General features: G+C 38.1%; 1 protein-coding gene across 2 annotated transcripts in view; it reads left to right on the top strand.

The window, feature by feature from the left end:
• Positions 1–17,501, top strand: part of Ranbp21 (exportin-5-like protein Ranbp21) — a 417,228-nt gene that overhangs the window by 327,437 nt on the left and 72,290 nt on the right. For both annotated transcript variants that reach the window (XM_067141992.2, XM_067141993.2), the window contains exon 14: positions 3,290–3,375. In XM_067141992.2, coding sequence (XP_066998093.1) covers positions 3,290–3,375 — 86 coding nt within the window. The remainder of the gene's footprint in view (positions 1–3,289; positions 3,376–17,501) is intronic.

Raw genomic sequence — 17,501 nt, 5'->3', positions numbered from 1 at the left:
CAATTGCCCTCTCTAACTTCAGTAGCGTCCATCGTCTGTCTTCATCCAGGAGCTGCTCGATGACGGCATGTGCCACGTCGGTCCGCACACTGACAGGTCGTCTCGAACGTTGCTCATCACTGGTTGACACACATCCTTGCTGAAACTTTCCTACCCACCGTGCTACTGTACGGTATGGTAGGGCATTATTCCCTAGGGCTTCCACTAATTCACTGTGACATTCCATTGCATTTCTCCCTCAGAGAACGGCTATTTTGATGTACATAGGTGGTTTGAAAAGTTCTCGGAATGTACTAGAATTAGGTATCTTACCTCGGTGAAACTGCTTTTATTTTTCAACATAGTCTCCCTGTAGACTAATGCATTTGGTCCAGCGATGTTCCAGTGCCTTGATCCCATCTCGAAAATGAGATTCCTCCAGGCCTGCAAAATATATCTCCAATTCGGCTGTCAGTTCTTCCCTTGTAGAAAATCTCCGTCCACCGAGGAAAATTTTCAGCTTGGAGAATAAATGAAAGTCTGATGGTGCCAAATCAGGTGAATAAGGTGGATGTGGCAACAATTCGTACCCCACTTCATGAAGTTTTGCCATGGCAATAACACTTGGGTGCAGCAGAGCGTTGTCCTGATGAAAGATGACCTTTTTCCTTGCCAAACCAGGCCTTGTTTCGCGTATCTTTTCCTGTAGTTGGTCTAGGAGGTTTGCATAGTATTGCCCCGTAATTCTTTGGCCAGTAGGAAGATAAGCTATCAACAGAATGCCTTTTGCATCCCAGAAAACTGAGGCCATGACCTTTCCGGCCGAACGCACTGCCTTTGCTTTCTTTGGTGGTGGTGAATCAACATGTTTCCACTGCTTTGACTGCTGTTTTGTCTCTGGGGTATAGTAGTGGACCCAAGTTTCATCTGTAGTCACAAACCAGCACAAAAAATCTTGTTGGTTGCACTGAAAATGGGCCAGACTTTGTTCGGACATTTCCAATCTGGTGCGTTTATTGTCCAATGTCAAGAGCTGTGGCACCCATCTTGCGGATAATTTTTTCATACCCAATTCTTCGGTTAAAATATAATATACCCGTTCAGAAGACATCCCTACAGCTTCAGCAATCTCCCACACTTTCAGTCGACGATACTCCATGACCATTTTATGCACTTTTGCGATAAATTCTGTGGTCGTAACACTTTTTGGCCGTCCACTACGTGGATCATCATCCAAGCTCTCCCGACCAAATTTAAACTCGCTGGTCCTCTTGGCAACAGTTGAAAATGAAGGAGCAGAATCCCCCAGTGTGTTCTGAAAGTTGGCATGAATTTCCTTTGCTTTCATACCTTTCTTTACAAAGTATTTAATCACTGCTCGAATCTCAGCTTTTTCCATTGTTACAAATCACTAGGCGGGAACAACAACAAAGAGTCGTCACTACCACAGTCCTGCAGCTAGAGCACTGACGTGCCACGTGTTCACTCACAAAGGATGTGTGATTAATGCGCTGGAACCTCGTTGCACTAGCACTGACATCTAGCGGTGATCTTTTCAAACCGTCCTCGTAAGCGCGCTGCTCAACACAGGTTACTTCCATCTCGCACGACACTCACCAACTGACTGATTTTACAGCCCTTGCTGCGCTACTACCAGCTATCACAGAGCTGTCTGTTGTTCTGCATACACACTATGCCTGCAGAATTTCCACACGACACATATATGTTTCTGATCCGTTCACATATCTACAAGAAAAAAAAATAGTTGCCATGACTTTTGCCCAGTCCTCGTATTTCCATGTATTTTTTCCTATTTAATGTTTTTAACTTTTTTTTTTTTTTGGTTATTGCCAACGGCCGTAGCCATGTTGAAACACCGGATCCCATGAGATCTCCAAAGTTAAGCAACATTGGGCATGGTCAGGAGTTGGATGGGTTGCCACGCGCTGTTGGTGGGAGGTAAGGGAATGGAGGAGCGGAAAGGAACTGGCCACCCTACCGCATGTAAACTCCGGCTCAGGAACACCTCTGCGGAGGTTCGGACCTGCCTTCGGGCAGAACAACCCTTTCCTTTACCTTACCTTTTTGGTTATTCATTTCATCGTCTTCTCGATTATTTTCACATATATCAGTAATTTGTTGGGAAGGGGGTGGCATTTTGTTAATACCCAGGGGCAACAAAAATGTTTAATACAGTCCTGTGTTAAAACATACTTTCTGTTAGTCATGTCAATGAACAAATTATGTGGCTAGATTAAGTTGCAGGATCTACGGTGTGAAATGTCTCTGAGTTTTCACAATGTGAGGGAGCAGAAGAGAATGAAATAGGTGTTTTATGAAGCACTGAGTGATGTAGTCAGGGTCAACAGCAAGGATAGAATAGATTTCATGGATTATTTCAAAAGCAAGAATTGAAAATACAATTGAAGAATATGTGAAGGTGATATACTAACCCTTAGGCCACAACTATGAACTTAAGTTATAGGGTATTGCATTATAGGGAAGGTATTTTACTCACTGAATTATCCTTACATCACTGTGTTCTGATGCTGATCTTTCTGTACTGGAGTGTGAAAGTTGGGTTTTCTCTGGGTATGTTGTGATCAGGTTGTAAGTAAACAATATGAAAGTGGTGCAAATGATTCTGATTACTAACTGGTGGAAAAAATGGCAGTTGTGTACTTGTATTTGTAACAAGTATATATTAGCCAATTGAAGAAGTTAAGAATGAAAACTGTTAATAAAACTGAGTATATAGGAATTAACTTTGGCTTTTGGGCAATATGAGGTGAATGGAAGAGCCTAATAAACTTATTGTACCTCATGATATATATATATATATATATATATATATATATATTTTTTTTTTTTGTCTTACCATTGTCATTTGATGGTTGCATCTATATCATAGGGGTGTAAGTATAAAGCCAGTGTGCTTGTGTGCTGTCGGTTTTCCTCCCATGTTTTGCTTTGCATTGTCTCCTTATATTACTGAAACTTCTTGCATAATTACAATATCATAAAATAAGGTAACATTTAAATAGTTTGAACATGATGAAAAATTTAATAGAATGGGCCGATGACCTTCAATGTTGGCCCCTATAAACAACAAGCATCATCATCAGCACAAATTCAATAGAATAGAGATACTTACATTACAGAATTAAAAGAAATAGACTACAAATGAGGCATTTTATAGTTCCTAAACTATACCCTATTATGATATAAAAAATGAGAATAGAAAATAAGAAATAAATGTCATTCTTGTAACAAGTTTAAGATGATGAAAATATTTTTGTATTCCCAACAGTGTTTCAACGTCTAGTCAGCAAGTGGCAGTATATTTCACAGCTGTACGAGACAGGCAGTATTGAAGATGAGAACTCGGATACACAGGTACATGCTATTTAATTGATCTTCAGCAGCCAGTAGTTTCTCAACAAGTAGTGTGCTGAAGGAGGACCCTTGTTTCTTATTATGTTGTTTTTATATGTGACATTTACAGCATTTTGTTGAAATAAGCTCTGTTTTTCTTTTTTAACTGCTAAAATAATAAAAGATTACCTCGTTAAGAGATGATAGTGAGCTCTTTCTGTAGCAAGATTACAATGAAAATCTACGTTCCACAAAATACCTAGTTTTTGCTAAGAAGTACGACCATACATTCCTTGATATCCTCCGATAATGTACAAAGAACAAAAGCTTCCGACTCACCTTGCAATAATGATAAAGGGATGTTGCTCAGCTCTCACTGAATTATGAGCCCGTCTAGGTAAGGTGAATGTGCCCTATTCAGCACAGTTTTTTCACTGTATGTAGCATGGCTCAGTATGGAGTTAAGGCTTTAGGCCTCTATTGTACTAGAATAATGGTGGTGACACCTGAAATCATATATACAGTATATAATTTTAAAACATGTCATCAAGTTAGGACCTACTTTTGCTAGTTCTGCTTATGAGAAAGAAAAAACAAAAAAAGAAGAAAGCGTTTGGTATATGCCTAATGTTGGCTTGGAGACAATATTCTACACTCTTTTCAGTGCACTTTGTGCAGACGACATTAAATACTTTAATTACTTTTGTATGGCAAAATTGTCTTCTTTTTTTAAAAGTTATATCAAAGAGGGCATAACAGGTGTTGATACAATAATGTACAAAAGTATTACACCAGAGGAGAAATTGGTCATCATATTAAGGCAACTTGATTATTTTAACCGTGATGGTTCAATTCAGTTTCTATGAAACACTTTTCTGGCTTGTCAATACTTCACCGAGCTCGATAGCTGCTGTCGCTTAAGTGCGGCCAGTATCCAGTATTTGGGAGATAGTAGGGCAGCCCTGAAAATGGTTTTCCGTGGTTTCCCATTTTCACACCAGGCAAATGCTGGGGCTGTACCTTAATTAAGGCCACGGCCGCTTCCTTCCCACTCCTAGCCCTTCCCTGTCCCATCGTCACCATAAGACCTATCTGTGTCAGTGCGACGTAAAGCAACTAGCAAAAAAAAAAAAAAAAAAAAAAAACTTCACATTTTATTATAATTACCTACCGTACACGTTTCGAGACCTCAACTGCTCTGTTCCTCAGCAGTGCAGAACATCAAACAAAACTCTTTGGACTTGACACATTTGTACAATACAGTCATCAACAAAACACATTATACATAAATCTTGAAATCATTAAAATATCTCTTTTGTGTCTAAACTGTTCACTTAACTTACTATGTCATTCAGTAAAAATTTTAAAATAGAATAATTTTCAAATCATAAAATGAATAAATCCTATTAAGTTAGTCACTATATATTATTATTTGAAATGCTGTCTCCTCTGCTCTTGAAAACTTCTCCTTTCCTTAAATCCTTATTTACACTGCTAAAGGTCTAAGACCTTTCATATAAATTGGAATTTCTCCTCTTAATATCGTCCGACCATGCGAGCCGTTTTTAACCATCAAGTTCTTCAGTTTCAGCTGGTACCAAATTTGTCAAAATTAACCCTCGACTGGCGTTGTGAAGGCTTTGGTACGTAAATGGCGTTCTGGGGTCGAAAATGATACCATAGAATGGATGACCACAAACACCTTTTATTTAAGTTTCAAAAATACATACACGTCAATTATGTTTCCTTATACATTTTGCATTGCCTACAATGAGAAATGAACATCTTTGTGAGATAATGCACAATTGTTTTACCGTCACTGATTTTAAAAGAAAATCACACTCCCATGAATTAAACTTAAATGAAAACAAATTTTAAATGTTCATTACTCCAAAGCAAATTCAAAGGTACATTTAAATATTACAGTATACCAAACTCATAAAACTTTTGAATTTCACAGTCATTTATGTCATTTTCACAACCACTTAATACCCACTGCATGTCATCTTCTCCACAAGCCTTACACACCACGGAACGGCAAGTTTGGCAGATTGGACGGTCACATTTCACACAGTACTGATTTGTCTCTTTTTCAGCAGAGCGAGGAGGCAGTGCACTTCACTACCTTTTTGAGTTTTGATTGGATGATTGCACCTTTGGAATAGTTTTCTTATTAAAAATTCTTGACACTGCCATTCACAATTCTTTCGGAAGTCGGTCATTGACAAGTCTTTCATTGAGGTAGGGTTCAGTAAATTGTCCGTTCATTGTTTTCAGAAACTGAAAGCTAATGAGAGGCATGTAGTTTTTGTGCGATGTCTGTACAATGAAAGAATTTATTCCAATAATATTGAGGATGGTGAAGAAAATCGCAAGAGGCCATCTGCGTGTCCTGATCCTAGGATCACACACTGACATGGTAGAGTGAGATATGGAAGCCATAGCATGGCTTACAAGAAGAAAAGATATGAAACATGCACTTCGAATGAAATACGAACTCTTACAAAATTTAAAGTCACAACAAACTTTGTAACACAAACGCCGTTGTGGGGTCATAAACGACACTGCACAATATTTAAATCCACAATATTTAAATCCACAATATTTAAATCAAGTTACTGAGAAAACCAATATTTAGTAAAAGCTACAACTCAAGATAGCAGTTGACTTTGCACTAAGTGGCAGCTACAGTGAACGGCGATAGCCAGACTGGAATGCAGAGGGAGCGCCAGGGCTGTAAAAAGTCACTGGTATCTTTAATAACCCCACAACACCAGTCGAGGGTTAAAACAAAATTATACTTCTCTGAACCAATATAACATATCCTTGCTCCTGTGCTTGCTGCCATTCTGACAAATTTGGTACCCGCTGAAACTGAAGAACTTGACGGTTTAAATGGCTTGCATGGTCGGACGAGTGTAAGAGGAGAAGTTCCGATTTATGTGAAAGGTTTTAGAACTTCAGCAGTGTAAATAAGGTTTTAAAGGTGGGTGCTCTATGCAATATGCTTCGACCACCTTGCACGCTGGTAACAGGACAGCGATCAGTTCTTGTCACGAATAATCGCCATCAATGAATTTTGGGCCAGGGCATACAAACCAGAACTGAAACATCAGTCCGCGGAGTGGCGACTTGCTGGATCACCAAGGAGGCAGAAGGTCCGTTAGAATCTTTCCCCAGTCAAATTGATGGTGATCGTCGCGTATGACGTCAAGAGTGTCATTGTTTGCCACTTTGTTCCACATGGCAGAACAGTGACCGCACAGTACTACAGGGACTTCCTGGTGCGACAGGTACAACGTGGCATTCGGGAGAAACGTCTGGATCTTATGGACAGTGCAATAATCCTCCACAACAATGCAAAACCACATAAATCAGAGTGTGTAGGCAGTACTGCGATGTTGGGGATGGGAAGAATTGGAGCACCCACCATAATCTCCCGATATTTCGCCCTGAGTAGCAGGGGACTACTTTAGGACCAGGTTTGTCTTGTCAACTTTATGTGTACTGTGTTGTCACTCTTTTGCACAGGGAAGGCCATATTGCCCTGTATAGTACCGTAATAAATTAGTGTGTTATGATATTTTAGTGCTATTCATTGTCCACACGTGTAGTTAACACCTTGTCCTTTCATCTGTATATGTCACATTTTCCAACCAGACTGGTATCTTCAAGAAAAAAAGTAGTTGCCATTACTTTTGTCCCAACTCTCGTGTATAGTAACTAACATAATATATTTTATTCATTTTATGATTTGAAAATTATTCTATTTTAAAGTTTTTACTAAATGACATAGTAAGTATTAAGTGAACAGTTTAGACACAAAAGAGATATTTTAACATTTCCAAGATTTATGTATAATGTGTTTTGTTGATGACTGTATTGTACAAATGTGTCAAGTCCAAGGAGTTTTCTTTGATGTTTTGCACTGCTGAGGAAGAGAGCAGTTGAGGTCTTGAAACATGTACGGGAGGTAATTATAATACAGTGTGAAGTATTGGCAAGGCGGAAAAGTGTTTCATACAAATTGACATTAAGGTGAGTCAATAAGTAATTTAATAATTATTATAATTCATTGTACAGACAGATTTTACCTTGGGTAATAAAACATTTCAAAACTTATCATTTGATAAACACGTTTCTTAAAAATTAAGTTGGAAGAAGGATGCTTCTTTGCGACTTTGTTTAATTATTATGGAAAAAAAAATTAAAAATTTAATGTGCCTAAAGTGTTCTTGTTAGCAACATCCTTGTCCTCAAAATCAGGTAAGAAATACACCATAATTTTTTTCCACACATGGAATTTGGCATTTCTATCACTGTTCTCGTCGATTGCATTGGTCCAGATTACTGGGTATTTTTCAAATTGGACTATTATGTCCTCTGTATTCACTTGCTTTTCTATCAAATAAGCAAACTCTGTCATCTTATCCCCAGCACTGCTCTTCTTCATAACGTTTCCTTCAGCCATCATGAGCGCAATATTGAAAAGAGAACAGCTTGAGTGGAACTGATTGAGAAAAAAGTGGGTATGGACAGGGGAATGAGTCACAACCAGGTGGCGCCACCAATGTCCTAGTATGATAGGCTACATTTGAAGCAATGCCTGGCAGGTGTTCTGAGATACCGTTGGTGTCCGGAGCGGTTGCTGGACTCATCCACCAACCGGACGCCAGTTTCTGGTGGCGCCACCAGTGTCCCTAATATAATAAGCTCCATATAACCCAATGCCTGCATCAACTAGTGTTGCCACCAATGCCCTTGTATAATAGGGGCCTTAATGTCATGGGTAAAGAAAATAATGTATCTTTGATAGAGGGCACGTTGTTGAAACATGTAGTATTGATGCCTCAAGCTCAGTAACAGTTGCAGATGTGTATTGTTCAAGAATCATCATAGTTAAAGTTTACCCAGAATTCTGTCAAGGTTGTCAAGGTAGCAGAACAAGCCAGCAACTACAGAGGTAGCAAAAGGTTGATGTTTTAGAGTTAAGCGTTAAATCTGAAGACTTTTATGGACTAACAGATAACTACGAAATACAACATTTGCCAACCCAGAAAATCTAGCTTGACCATGTGTTGTACATTCACACATATTTTCTATAGTAACTAACAGCACCTATAGCACAACCCTAGCCTAACCAGAATTAATCAGCAGTAACGACTGGTAAAGCATGTATACAAATTTTACTTCTAAATTCTAGATAAATGTATTCTAATCTGATTTACTGATAGGAAATTGGCTATGTGGTTGACAGGCCTAAATGCAGATCAGTGGTGATTGATTGATTGATTGATTGATTGATTGATTGATTGATTGATTGATTGATTGATTGATTGATTGATTGATTGATTGATTGATTGATTGATTGATTGATTGATTGATTGATATGTGGTACATGGATGATTCGGAGTGGAGGAACACCGTACTAACAAGGAAACCCCTCCACCTGTAATTCTCTGATCTGATTGAGATTTGGTATGATGACTTCAGTAGGAATGTTTTATTCAGCCATATCAAAATGAGTTGCCCAGTCATATATTTAGTGCCTGTTTTGGGGCATAAAAGTTTGCTAATTTAAGTATCACAGACATGAGTGAGCGGCGGGAAGCAGTTAGAGGCAGGGCGATTGGCTAGTTCATGTGTCACACTGTCACTCCTTCTCTCTCGCACACACACATTACCTCCCTAGCCTCGGCAATCACTGCCACTATGCGGTGAATGGGACCACGTGGTCCTGCATACATAATTATAGAGTATGGAAATACTGACACGCTTCCTTATAAGGAAAATACAGTTATTGCCGTAGACATTTTTTTTGCTAGTGGATTAATGTGGCATTAACGCATCAAAGATTTTCTATGATAGGAAAGGGTTAAGGTAGGGAAGGAAGTGGCCATGACCTTAATGGTACAGCCCCAGCATTTACTTGGTGTGAAAATGAGAAACCATAGAAAACCATCTTCAGGGCTGCCAACAGTGGGATTCGAGCTTTGCATCTTCTGAAGAAAACTGTTTTACTTGTAATAAATGTTCTGTTGTCTGTATAAAATATTTGTCATTACACTTTCTATTCTATTCTATTCTATTCTATTCTATTTACACTAATGAATACTGTAGAAAAAAGTGACTAAGGCATAAACAAGCTTTGCACAATGAGCATTTGATTAGAGACAGTTTGTTACAAGAAGCACATGAAGTGTCAAAGTCCATGGAATGAATGCAAAATGAAATTGGATTTTCAAAGTGGTCTGGCTTGTCATGAACATGTCCTGCCTTGTACCACACATATTTCTACATTTTTGTAAACCTTGGGGAAGACAGTTGATTGTGTGCAAAGGCTTGGACGCAAAGATTATTGTTGCTCTCGTGAATATTGAGGTTCAGATTGTGGAGCAGAACAAAATCGTAGAAGATTTTGATTGTTTCCACATACAGAATCTGTAAACATCAAGAGGCTTGATGAGTCCTGTAGCGCCCTCCAGAATCATCTTTACTGATACTTCTTTTTCCTTCAGCTCGTACCATTTTAATGTTGTTCTCTGTCTAGCCTATCTACGAGTCAAGGATAAACACACTTGTATCAAGTACATCAGGAAAATATACATTTTTAGCCAATCTTGAAAAATATTTTTGTCTGAATTTCCAGATTTAGAGGCAATGATGCAAAACCCTTTACTAAATATGCATTTTTCCTTGCAAAACAATAAGAACTACTGGTAAGAGATGTCCATCTGCTGATATAATAGGTTGTACATTGTAACTGTTTGTTAATGCGTTGATAGATTGCACCTCATGCTAAAACAGTCTTGTCCCCACGCATAATGTCCTGCCACTATGGAATTCAAGACTGAACCGTGATTGGTCAGTGTTGAAAACACTACAGTGTCCATATTTGCTGATTTTGTCTTTTTCATCATTCAAAAATGTATTCAAGATTACAATAATTCTGTTTAAATCATTTGTGTATCGTTTCATAACGAGCTGTGTAATTTTTCTTGATACAGTATTACAAGACCATTTAAATTTATTAACCCACAAACTGTAAGCCGTGAATGAAAAAAATGTACCCGTTGTGCTGTGTGGTGTGCCGATCTGTTTAAATCATGATCATGAATGATTTTGCGTGCGATTTTTGAATCCTTGAACTCTTGCAAAGTTTCTCAGATGATATACGGGATTTTGTCGCGTTTTGTCCCTTCTTCCTTCACCTGGATTTTCCACCTATAAATATCCGATGGATTTTTTTTAGCCATCAATAAGTGTGCACAACAGACTTTAAATATCTTTGTTTATGGCTGTTTCACCAGTATTAACTATTTTAACCATAATGGTCAGTCGATGTGTCAGTCGGAAAGACCATACTTGTCACTTGATACAGCAACTGATCCATTAAGAGAAGGATAGTTGTTTCTGGCTCGTGTGATGTCCATGTCAATAAAGGTTGAGGTCCTGTTTTGTTTTTCGAATATTTGACAAGTGGCTACATCAAACCAAAGAAAGATCGAGAAGGAGCATGAAGTAAATGAATTTGTTGAGACAGTAAGAGCTGCTAATAATTAATGTTTTTTGATGCATCAGTCTAGAATTTTATACAGATACAGATTCTTTCAGAAATTTTTCGTTATATGTTTCGTATTGATAACAATAATCTAAGATTTGAATTGATGTGTGTATTTTATAAGGTGACACATTTAATGTTTTAAAATCATTTAACCAAAACATTTCAACAGTTATTATAGACGTTTAAAATTATTTTAATGTGTCAAGTTAAGAATTTGGGATTATAATGATGTAACAAGTCCAATAGTATGTTTGGTAATTTTACACCACTAAAGAAGAGAAGAGTTCAAGTTTCTCGAAACATCACGGCTTTTAATAAAAGTCAATGTTAAGACTATTGACCAGGTGAAACAAGGTGTTTAAAAAAAATGTATGATTTCACCAGTAATCAGCGCATTATTATTTTTTTGTATGAAATTCAATTTCTCTTCCTGCATGCTGTCTTTAACGTCTTCACCATCACTCCCCACAGCGTTAAGGAAATCACTCTCGTATTCTGTGGTGTCGTCATCGGTAGTATGACAGGAATCAAGAAATTGTAGTGAATGTTCTGTAATTATATCATAGAACACGTTTGTTGCAACCGATGAACCAACATACTGGATGCACATACAAGCTCATATTTCCATAGGCTCAAATACTATGTTAATTTGGAGGACCAGACTGCCCTACATGCGCAGACACAAACACATCACTCACTGACATAATTCAAGGCATTTATTCTATATGAATAAATGTATAATCAGCACGTATGTACACCAATTTATAAGTGAAGCCTTAGAGGTAAAAAAAAAAAAAAAAAGCACATTCGCTGCTGCTCTTAATCATCTCTTATCTGTCCAGCCTATATCCAGGATGCAGCAGCGTGTTGCCAGCACATTAAGTCGCAACATATTCCCCCCTTTGAGGGATCTCAACACTCAAAACAAATATAAAATGATCTTACGCTGAATATCACAGTACAAATAGACGATTGAAAAACTATACATATTAATCAAATTATCTTACACTGAAAATCATATTGCAAAGAGATGATTGATAAACTATACATATTAATCAAAATCTTTAGGTAATGGACACAATTTGACTATGGCACGGCAAAAGGAGCCAGTTTTTGTTTTCACAGTGATCACACGAGTAACATTGTCACAGCCAGCAAGGAGCTCCTGGATTACACCAGTCTTCCAAACCAGTGGAGGAAGGTTATCTTCCTTTAGAAGTACCAAGTCTCCTACAGCTGGATTCCATTTCCCTGTAGATGACCTCTTATGCCTCTGCTGGAGTGATTGCATATATTGCTTTGACTACCTCTGCCAGAAAACTTGGAATAACTCTTGCACCCTCATTCCATTTATTAACAGGAGGAGGAGCTGTTAGATATGTCTGGAGAAGGGACAGAGGTCAATCATCTCCCTACTAGAAAATGTCCAGATGTCAAATAGAATTGATTATCAGGGTTGTCAGTCATTGAACAGAGAGGTCTCAAGTTCAACGTAGACTGAAAATTTTGAAGGCAAGGAAAAGGTCATTTAGTAGCTGTGTATAATATTTTGACACTGACAAGCCTGTTGAGTGTATTTTGAGGTCGTCCAAGTCGTGCCATGTCAGATCTCTAACCTATCTTTTGCAGGAAAGGTGCCAGTGCTGAACTGTCCATTGTTGTTCAACTTCAAATTGCTGTTTTTGTTTAGTTTGTTTCCTGTCACTGTTGATTTAATATCTGTCATAGCCATATAGTAGTAATTTTCTTACAGAAGAGTTGCTGTTTGTTGAGTGTGTTGTGTTGTAAGGCTTACTTGTTAAAGTGTAGCAAGAAATTTGCTCCTAACTTAAAATGAGTAATGCAGGCTGAAAAGTTCATCGAGAAAGGGGAGGATTTAAAAACTTCCCACTTCAAGTAGAAAAGGCTTGAAAGCTAAATGCAAATAATGCAGTTTAGAAATGCAAGGATTATTTGTTAGAATGAAGTTATGTATTCAAAAATGTAACAGCACAATATATAGTCAAGAAGAAATGAGAACTTTGCAACATCTGGCAATGAAGATCAAAATTTAGAGACAGGTCCAGTAGTTTCACCTTTAGTATCAAAACAAGGGAGATCATTAATTATGAATCAGCTATCCACTGAGGAAACATCTCTGAAAATTAAGCAAGGTCAGCGTAGTTTGTTCGTCATCCAAACTATTGAAAACCAGAAAAAGGACTTTGATAAAAAGTTTGCAAAATTCTTTTGCGCTACAAACAGTTCTTTCCGCTGCATTAATAATTCAGAATTCAGAAGCCTCATAAGTACGTTGCGACCTGGATATACCCCTCCATCATCTGCTGCATAAATTTATCTAAATGAGTGAGATAAGTGTTTCAAGGATTTATTTAAGCATACAGATTGTTTAACCTTAGATGGGTAGTCAGATATGCATAATGAGCCCATTGTGTGTGTTACAGTGACAACTGAAAACAGGGACACACATCTGTTCAACGCAGTTGATATATCTGGTCATCCCTACATGCACGACTACCAAATTGAAAGAGTGAATTAAAGTGTAATTTCAAAAGCTTTCTTACGGTATTGCAAAAAATGAGGTGTCCTATCTGAGAAAGGGAAGATAGTAATGTAATTCCATATGGCTTCTCTGCTAATATTTTGAATGTTCTGTTCTAAGATCTTACCAAAGGCACTTCAAACACAAAGGAACATGTAGTTGAAGTTGTGAAATATTTCCATAATAATAATGTTGCCAATGCAAAATTTAGGAGTTTGATTAAATATGTTGTCTGAGCGTCTTCAATTTTACATGAAATACTGGCCACTGTTTGGAAAGAAAATACAGACAGGCATCATGATTCCATGACGAGAAAGATTAATGACCTTCATATAAAGCACAGTGCTGAAGACTTTTAAAAACCAATAGCAATGGCTCATGATGTAACTGAAAGAGGTGACTCTACCATTGGACAAAAGTGTGGAAATAACTAAAGTATGACTTAGAGGAGTTACGAGTGTTACTGGAACTTGATGGTGGCATCAGCGGCTGCTTCTTGTTTCCGAATATACAAATTCTCCTGTTTACAATCCACTAGCACTCAGTGCTGTTTGTGCTTTTACTTCTGATGATAAACAAGCTAATTCTAGCGTGAAACATGCGTCCACACAGATTGCACTTGATGGATGAGGGAGGACGAAGCTGCATCTGATGGAGTATGTGTAACTGTCGTTTAACTTCTTCATGCCTGCAACGCTCTTGCTCAAATAGTTCAACAGCAGTAAAAGTGGTTTGGTGCCAAAGCAAGTGTATCCTTGGCAAGTGAATCCCAGCTTTGAGAGTTGATGTTTGTGACCTTCATGGTTTGTTAAAGTTGGTCTTTATAACACTTCAAAGAAGCACCACGGGGTCATATGCCTGAGGAAAGTTTACCGTAAAGAAATTGTCGAGGAAGCCAGGTGTTGCTCACATGGCACACATGCCCAGTCAACTGAAGACGATTTTCAATAATAGAGCCTTCTATACTCTTTGTGCACACTTTCTGAAGAACTCCAATATTGGAGACATGGTTTTCTCATGTGATGTTTAAGATTGAATGAAATTTCTGCTGATGAAAATGTTCAAGTTTTTTGATGTCTAGGCAGTACAGTGTCAAGGTTTCACATCCATAGAGTAATGATGTGATGATGAATGCTTTATACACCATGAATTTGGTATGAACTGTTAGGTTTTATTGCTAAAGACCCACTTGGATAGCCGACCAGATGCCAAATGAGCAGTACAAAGTTCGTTTTCCACATACTCTTCTGAGGTTCATTTCAAACCTTAGCTCCTTACCGTATCTCCTAACACTCTTTAAGCCAATTACCATTCATATCTGACTGAGGATGTAAAAGTACTGACAGTAGGTTCTCGATCCATCACTGTTCTCATATGTCGTTATCCTCTAGTTGTACCTAGATGTACCAAGGTTTGCGTTGTCTCACTGACATGCCTTTAAATTCTGACGGTCTTAGAATTGAACAGAATACAAATGTTGCCATGTCTTAGTAAGTGACCCTTGTTAGTGCAATGATTTAAAATTGTGTTGTCGTCGCCATAAGACCTATCTGTGTCGGTGCGACGTAAAGCAAGTAGCAAAAAAATTGTGTTGAACACCCTACAGTAAGTCTAAGGAGGTTTTAGAATGATCTAACCACATTACTTATGCCCACTTGTGAATCAGTTTCAGTTGTAATATAATTTACCTATCTTGACTGATGATATTTTTAAAAAAGAAAGGGATAATGATGTATAGATCAACTCAAACTTACTCATTCACAGCATCATTTCCACTACTGTACTGAAATACACGTTTTAAATTCAAGAAATACATGTTTCCATGAACTATCATTTTGTCAAACGCAGTAGATGTCTTAAGTTCAAATTGGATTCTGACTTGTTCTTAAGGTCTTGGCCCTTCAGAAGTGTAATTGCTCCCCTGTCACTCTTTTGGACTCATACATTTGTAACCACACTCTCTTGTACTAGCATATTCACTGCATTCTGGGTAATGCTGCTCCTAGCACTATTTTTCTGTTCTGTAAAACACTAAAGATGTCCAAGAAGTATATTAATGGTCTTAGAAGTTAAAGGATCACTGTACAAAAGAAATTTTCTATTATGTAACGTAGAGGATTTGTAGCTCATGTCAGTATTGAAGACTGCAACTCGAAATACAATACAATTCTCAATCTACAATGCACTAAAGCTGCAGTCGTTTGCTGTGATGACATTACTCTGCAATAAGAAAGCTACCTGCTAGCAGTTTAGTGTTATTGTTTTCGCTGTGACAGACACAGGCTGTAGTCAAATTATTATTTTGAGTGACTGGTGTGTATTTGTGGCAACAACGCCTTCTTGCAGGCTTTTTTTTTTTTTGTTAGTGGCTTTACATCGCACCGACACAGATAGGTCTTATGGCTGTAAGATCGTGGTCGCCACGACATTTACATAACTTGATTACCCACCCGAATTAATTGTGTGTATATATATGTATCATGTATCATATGTAATTTTATTCATTATCAACGTCCATCATCATTTCTGTAGTTGGTACGTAAGAACGAGAAATAATTTTTCATTGTAATATATTAGAATATTCCGTTGAAATGTTAAGTCAGTAGGTCTTGTGCTAACAGGCTACGTGGTGTCTCGCAATAGTCCAGGAAGGTTAATTTTGGAAGGTTCTTGGAAACGTACGCAACAGTACGAGGGAAGGACATAATTTTGTTGTTGGGACACTAAATCACCCCATATCACGTGCTCCTATCGGAGGGCTTTTTCTGACAAGGACAGACACTACATATATATATCGACGGGGTGGCGATGTACATCGGCTCTCATTGGAACGAGATGTCATGTGACATCGAGGGAGGAAGTGAGAATGTGAAGAGGATTTATATAGATCTACACTGCGTGGTGAAGATCATTCTGCATCCAGCTTTCTTGAGTCTCCATTCTCAGGTAGTCCACGTTTTTTTTTTAGAGTCACTCTGCTATCTGAGTGCATCGCTTATGATGTGCTCACACTCAATATTTCTTATCGGCTCTGTGAGACTTACTCAGATTATTTAGAAAGGACAAGTTCATATAATATAGAAGGACTGGATGTTTTCAGTCCTCCCTATTCAATTAATTCCGATGTGGAATTTCATATTGTAAGGCTGGTACTATGTTTTTGGTACTTAGCACAATAGGGCGTGATAGATTCAGGGTGGAATCCATTCCATGAAGCAGATGCCGAGGATGATGCTGTTGGAAGAGGTACGACAACTATCAACCACGGAAGCAGACGAAAAGATCAACCTCCAATGAGCATTAGTTAGCCCTGTTATCTCAAGTCCGTGTGTATTGTGTTTAATTGTAATCTCAGTCAGTAATTTTAAATTTTGGGTATAACTCGTTTTTACATAATTTCATCCTTTTATGGAAAAAACTTTTTCTTTCTTTGTACATCGTTAAATAATTTATTTTTTAGTAGGTTCCCTATGTTTTTCCACATAGTATTTAATGGTTAGTATCCTTATACCTCACGACCGGGATAGTACTCATTAAATTAAGTTTAGTATTTTTTAGATGTAAATTCGGTTTCAAATTACAGTTCATTTCGAAGCCTGGCGCCCAGCTTGTAATTGTTGTTAATTATGTTGATCCAACTTGTGGGCATGTTAATTAAGATTGCCATTGAGGAGCAAGGTCTTAACGACAATTTATCTTGTCAGAATTTAGTTTGTTCTGGTGTTTGATCCGTTACATGGCGACGATGGGATAGGAAAGACCTAGGAGTTGGAAGGAAGCGGCCGAGGCCTTAATTAAGGTACAGCCCCAGCATTTGCCTGGTGTGAAAATGGGAAACCATGGAAAACCATCTTCAGGGCTGCCGACAATGGGATTCGAACCCACTATCTCCCGGATGCAAGCTCACAGCTGCACACTCCTAACCGCACGGCCAACTCACCCGGTCTTGCAGAGTTTATGGATGTACTAATACTAGCAGGAAAAATAAAAATATTGGTTATTCTTTTCCAAAGAAGGCCAAATTCCCAATTGTATACAGGA

The sequence above is a fragment of the Anabrus simplex genome, chromosome 2, assembly GCF_040414725.1.
Source record: "Anabrus simplex isolate iqAnaSimp1 chromosome 2, ASM4041472v1, whole genome shotgun sequence".
NCBI classification, from domain to species: domain Eukaryota; kingdom Metazoa; phylum Arthropoda; class Insecta; order Orthoptera; family Tettigoniidae; genus Anabrus; species Anabrus simplex.
This window is presented reverse-complemented; position numbering and strand designations above follow the sequence as displayed.